The sequence below is a fragment of the Sander lucioperca genome, chromosome 11 (genome assembly GCF_008315115.2).
Source record: "Sander lucioperca isolate FBNREF2018 chromosome 11, SLUC_FBN_1.2, whole genome shotgun sequence".
In the NCBI taxonomy this organism is placed as follows: Eukaryota; Metazoa; Chordata; class Actinopteri; order Perciformes; family Percidae; genus Sander; species Sander lucioperca.
The window spans coordinates 32,451,534-32,457,687 of record NC_050183.1 but is presented as its reverse complement, the minus strand read 5'-3'; the positions used below and the strand labels follow the sequence as shown (position 1 = coordinate 32,457,687).

Below are 6,154 nucleotides of genomic sequence, written 5' to 3'. Positions count from 1 at the left end.
GACGTTTTTATAAAAATAGGCTAACGATTGGGTCATAACCACGAGACTTACTGTCTCATAGTAGAGGAATTACCGTATAGTACAGGAGAAGCTCTCAGGCAGTTTGGACTTCCATTAGCTGTTTAAGTTTAATTACTAATGTTAACTATCATTTTAGTGATCAATAATTAGCCTGTGTCTATGTTATCTCCTTACATATACCTACGCTCTCCGTCTCTGCTAGATTGGGAATGATTGAGATTTCTCTTGGCACAGCTACCAGAAGACTTCCAACTTTCAGACAGGTTGCTCACGTCACATCTACGTCTTCAAGCTCAGTTGGAGGCTGCTCAGTAACGCTCAGCCATCACCGGGAAAGAGACTTTACTGGTCTCCGTCCAGAGACACGGGACCTGCTGCTCCACTCTTATATACTGTCTTTGGTTTAAACCGGTCCAGAAGAAGGCAAACGGAGGCAAATTTATGTTTCCTAGGAGGGCGAAGCTATGTCCCGCCCTACCCTGCCTCTGATTGGCTTACACTGGTATTCTCACCCTAACATTAACCCATCTCCTTCCTCATGCCTAAACCTAACCAATCCAACAAACGAAGGCAGCGGGTACCAGCCAATCAGAGGTGGATAAGGACGGGACATTCCTTCGCCATCCTAGAAACGCAAATTCGCCAATATCAGAGCTCTTTACGGTCCTCTTCTGCTCAAATGCGTCCAATGTTCAACATAAAGAAACACATTTCTACAGGGACAAGAAAACAATACATGAGATAAAATAATGTTTTTGTTAAGGTCAAAACTATGTTGAAAATAGATAGTTTGTTGATATTTTGGCTTATTTAGCCTAGTCAAAAATATGACATAGTTAATCATAATTGGAAGTTGAACGAGCAGTATCTAGCAAATGATAACCCATCTTTAATGAATTCCCTTTTTCTCCTTTAAGCCTTTTTATTTGTTATGTTTCAAATCAAGACTGCTGCTCTAGTATAATTTCCTGGATTGGGGAACTACGTGGATGATTCGGGACAACTGCCTAGATTCAGGCCCACCTCGACTTAATCCAGCTAGTCCATCCCTGTTAAGCCTGGTTCCCACGGCAGGATAATTAGGCCGATTTTAGCCCCGATTCCCCCCTTCTGACAATCTTAAGGATGCTCTGATTATGGTAAAATAATCTGATCAGATGTTCCTGCCGTGTGTGGTGTGTTAAGACTGCTCTGAAGGACGTCGGGACCGCTCCCATCTCAAATCGGGGATATCCAACATGTTGGATTGTTTTGGCCCGATTTCTCCTCGTGTGTGGTGTCCCCCGGGGACAAACGAGCACGCAGCCTGTGGACTGTGGCGTGTAGCCAATCAGAAAGAGAGGTGACGAGGCGGCGAGGAAAGCACCGGGAAACAACATCAAAACAGCCGGCGGCACGGCGCACCAGAAAGTCCGGTGGACGTCGGAGATAAGTAGAGCAAGTATAGTCCATGCTGGCGTTGTCTCCACTTCTTTGACCATCGCTACAAACCAACTACAAACTATCACCACTGCGTCCTCTTCGTCCGCCATGATTGTTTACTCTGAAGTCACGTTTGATCTCGAGGGATTTTGCGAGATTTCCCGTCTGACCTGGGAATGCTCGGGAGTCAGATCGGTTCGTGTGTGATGTGTTGTACCACACGCTGTACGACCAAAACTGGTAGACCGTGATTTTTTATCGCCGTGTGTGGAGTCTCTCAGGATTGGAAAATCGGCCGACAATTTTAAAATCGTCCCGTGTGAACCAGGCTTGAGATGTGTGTGAGTCAGTAGAGAAGGTGTGTAGTCTTCTATAAAAACTGGCTGATAAACAGCTGATGGTTTTGGAGATTGAGTGAAAGGTTTCAACATGTGATTTTGTGTTTAAGCAACTGTGTGTCTGCTGCCTTAATAAGTTCATATGTTTACATTTATAAAAAAATATATATTATTAAATAAATTAAATTAAATATTATTTAAAGACATTGCAATGCAGGAAAATATTGTGTCCCTGCCAATGTTGAAACCAAACCTACACCCTTGCTTTCATTAATTCATTTATTCATTAATTCATACAGTGTGTGTGTGTGTGTGTGTGTGTGTGTGTGTGTGTGTGTGTGTGTGTGAAAGTGTTTTTGCTGATCAAGGCTTCTGGGAGTGAAGGGGGGCGGGGAGCGGGCGGGGTTGACAGCCAGACTGTGGGTCGGGTCGTGAGAAGGAGGAGACGCCGGAAAACACGACTGTCCTGCAGGGGGGAGGGTCCCTGCTGGCTGCTGGTCCCTGGGGGGCTGCTTCCTGGGACCCCCGGTCTGTCTCCCTTTAATGGGACTGTTTTTATTAACGTGGTATCCAAGGAAACGAGGCGTCACGACCCTCAGAGAAGGGACGCGGTCTGGTATAAAGAGAGAGAAGATGAGACGGAGAGAGACGGACCCTGAAGCTCCGGAGCTCCGCGCGCTGACACCACCGGACCCCCGCCAGACCCCCGCCAGACCTCCGCCAGACCTCCGCCAGACCTCCGCCAGAACTTCGCAGAACTCCGCCAGCCCTCCGCCAGAACCCGGATGTCCCAGCTCCGAGACATGCTGCACCGCGACCCATGCAACAGGTGAGGAAACATGCAGAAACTGTTCGTCTGTTGTCTCCAAAATCCCGTTTAAAAAAAAAGCAACTATTTGTGTTATTTTTGTGTGCAGTAAAAGTATCTAGGCCTACAGAACTCTTTGCAGCGTGCTTTCATCAGCGGTGGAAGTATTCAGATCCTTTACTTAAGTAAAAATACTAATACCACAATGTAAAAATACTCAAGTAGAAGTCCTGCAGTGAAAATGTACTTAAAGTATTAAACATTGTAGAAAGTGTAAAGGATCCAAACAGTGTGTGCGTGTGTGTCTGTCTGTCTGTCTGTCTGTCTGTCTGTGTGTGTGTGTGTGTGTGTGTGTGTGTGACGGATCCAACCAGGTGTGTGTTTAATGGTCTGATACTCTCAGCGTGACTTGTAGCCGTTATATTGTCGGCAAGTTTACTTTAGAATCAAACATCAGATATAAACTACATGTGTTTTGTGTGCAGGAATCTTAATGTGTAAAGTAACTAGTAACTAAAGTAACTAGTAACTAAAGCTGGAACAGATGAATGTAGCAGAGTAGAAGTAGAAAGTGGCATGAGAAGAAAAGACTCAAGGAAAGTACAGTATTTTATGTATATTCTGTGCTGTGTGACTGATATTTTGCTGCTGTAACACTATAATTTACCATTTTTGGGATCAATAAATATCTATCTATCTATCTACAAGTACCTCAACATTTGGTACTGAAGTACAGTACTGGAGTAAATGTACTTAGTTACATTCAAACGCTGGCTTTCATTTGGTTATGATGAGGTCAAAGTGGAACTTCTCACATGATCAGATGAGAGTATTTTACTCTCAGTTGTTAAACAGATCAACTTGTGTCATATATGTATTTCATTATGTTTTATGTGAATGCATTTTTAAATTATTTTAACACTACTATGATATGTGTGTCTGCAGTGATCTGGATCGATGCATCACGATGAAACAGAAACAGAAAAGTGCTGAGATCCTCCGTGACGGTGAGTTCACCTTTAATACCAGAAAACATCCAACATACGGAGTCTGAAGTGTGCCAACATCACCTACTATAATCACACATTATTAAAACATACACGATGATTATTTAACCCTCGTTTTTTTGGGTGCTTTTTCCGCTGCCTTTGTGGCATAGGCAGAGTTTGACATTCGAGCAAAAAAAAATAAATAAAACTCATTGTATTGCAGAGACCTGGCTACCACTTGGGGAACACAGCACCAGCACATATGGACAAAACAAACATGCTAAATAAACATATATGTTTATTTTTAAAGAAGATTTTAAATTACATTGTAACAATTTAACAATTTTCATCTGTAGTCCCCTGCCTTCGATGTTAAAAAAGGCTTTTTAAAATACAAAAAAACAAAAAAACAACACAAGCAAACAAAAGTTAGCATAACACGTCACAGAGACAGAAAACAACAAGACAAAATACAACACATAACTTAGCATAAAACAAGAGAGAACAGAAAAACAGAAAGATATACAACAAGGCGATACAAGACGATATAAAGTGAGAAAAAAAATGAATTAGGACAGACACAGCCATTAAGAACAATAAAAGCAGTATTAAACTAGGGGGAAACAATAAGTTATGTTGACTCAAACTAACAGAATAATAAATAGTGTTAGTGCATTGCATGTATTGACCATCCAGTGTTTTAGCTGCTTAGTGAAAGACGTATAAATGTTTAACTGTCTGATGTTTGGGACTGAGGTCCACTCTCTTGACCCTCTGATGGACCAGGCCGACTGACTACAAGAACTTTTCCGCAGCGGAATAACACAGTCTCCTCTTGAGGATCTCCATAGATAAAAACGCTGATTTAAACAGTTCCTGTGGACTCAGACCTGGTTCTCTAACCCTCCCCTCTCCCCCCCTCAGGTTCTCCTCCCCGATTGGTCCGCCGTGTCTCCACCAACAGTCGGGAGCGTTGGCGTCAGCAGAACGTTAACGGAGCGTTCACTGAGCTGCGGAGTCTCATCCCCACGCACCCGCCTGACAGGAAGCTCAGCAAGAACGAGATCCTGCGCCTCGCCCTCCGGTACATCAGCTTCCTGGACCAGGTGCTGACGGACCAGGACGTCCGGGCGGCGCCCCGATGCCGGGCGGGCAGCGTGGAGCAGGACGACGCGTCGCAGGGGGCGTTGTCGCCAAACTCTAGCTGTGAGAGTTCAGCGGACGGAGACTCGGACTGTGGAGGGCTTCTGCAGTTCCTCCACCTGCAGAACAGCTACAGCTAGTCAGGCGGATCCAGCAGAGACCGGCAGGACGGGTTCGCCATATTGGCTCCAAGAGACCAACAGGGGGCGTATCACAGAAACTTCCTCTCTTTTCCCAATTTGGTATTACAGAAGTCTTACTTCATCCTGTCTCATCGCAGGTTGGTGTAGTTGTGGCTAGAAGGGATGCAGAACCACGAATCTAAGCTCATATAATAATATAATGTTAATACTTTCACCTAGGAAACGCATGTTGGGTGTATAGTCGTTTTGGTTCCTAAATTTAGCTCTCGTCGCCACATGACATACAAATTTTATTTAAAAGACAGCAAAACTTTATTCATGTGACCGGCCGACAGCCACCGTAATTTCGTAGGATATTCAAACCTTTACATGAGAATTTGTTGGATGTTACCATAGGAACTGTTCGTCTCTAACGGCTTCTTTCCCAGATCGGGTCCTAACCCTTATTACCATGGTTACTAGGGATGCACCGAATCCAAATTTTTTGGGGTTCGGCTAAATGTGATTTAGGTTTTTGGTGTCGTCCCTCCACGCCCTACTTTCTCCTTGCAGGTGTTGCATATTGTAAACTTGTTATCTTCTGCACACACGCTGAAGAATTCCCAAACAGCTGACATGTTGCAGGTTAATTCACCAGGTTCCTACATGTGGAGAATAGCGCCGACACACGGAGGAGAAGTTGAGAGAAAGGAGAAAGAGAGCGTGCTGTGGCGTCCGTGCTGTGGCGTCCGTGCCGTGGCGTCCGTGTGTGCGTGCGTCCTTGAGAACTGTAACTGGTATAACTTATGTTGTCAGTTAATTGGAGCGTTGACCGGCATGACATCACCATATGTCAGACTGACCTGCCGGTCGCCGGTCATGGCCGAGCACGTGAAAACCGGCCAATTCTGGTCACCGGCCGCTCTATCGGTACACCTCTAGTCTAAACCTAACCCCGTCAAAACACCCAATATTCAGCCCAATCAGAAGCCCAGTCCTGGATTCGGTGCATTCCTGATGGTTACCATAGCTACCAAGTTGAGATGTGAGAGGTTTCTGTGACGCGGCCCCACGTCTTTGCTGACTGTCGTTGACATCATGAAGTTATCATTAAAACAGCAGATTGTTCCGATGTTAAAAACATATTGTTGCGTCGGACTGAGTGTTCATGTGATATTCACATTCATCCGTTTCATTATTAATGAAATATTAGAAGTATTATTATTATTATTATTATTATTATTATTAGACATGTTGTGATGTTAGTTCTGCTGTCTCAGCAGGAGAATCAGTGACCAGATGCAGTTTCTT

The 6,154-nt window shown here is 44.4% G+C and overlaps 1 protein-coding gene across 1 annotated transcript; it reads left to right on the top strand.

Moving 5' to 3' along the window:
• The first annotated feature begins 2,237 nt into the window (after positions 1 to 2,237).
• Positions 2,238 to 5,332, top strand: LOC116059164 (T-cell acute lymphocytic leukemia protein 1 homolog). Its single transcript, XM_031312120.1, has 3 exons — positions 2,238 to 2,610; positions 3,535 to 3,596; positions 4,503 to 5,332. The coding sequence occupies exons 1-3, from the start codon at positions 2,567 to 2,569 to the stop codon at positions 4,859 to 4,861; spliced, it is 465 nt and encodes a 154-aa protein (XP_031167980.1). The 5' UTR covers positions 2,238 to 2,566; the 3' UTR covers positions 4,862 to 5,332.
• Positions 5,333 to 6,154: the final 822 nt, after the last annotated feature.

What these genes read in the sequence shown, in the direction of transcription:
- LOC116059164 (XM_031312120.1), top strand. Translation starts at nt 2,567, where the DNA reads ATGTCCCAGCTCCGAGACATGCTGCACCGCGACCCATGCAACAG. An exon ending in CACCGCGACCCATGCAACAG is followed by an intron (nt 2,611 to 3,534) that starts GTGAGGAAACAT and finishes GTGTGTCTGCAG; the next exon opens with TGATCTGGATCGATGCATCA. An exon ending in TGCTGAGATCCTCCGTGACG is followed by an intron (nt 3,597 to 4,502) that starts GTGAGTTCACCT and finishes TCCCCCCCTCAG; the next exon opens with GTTCTCCTCCCCGATTGGTC.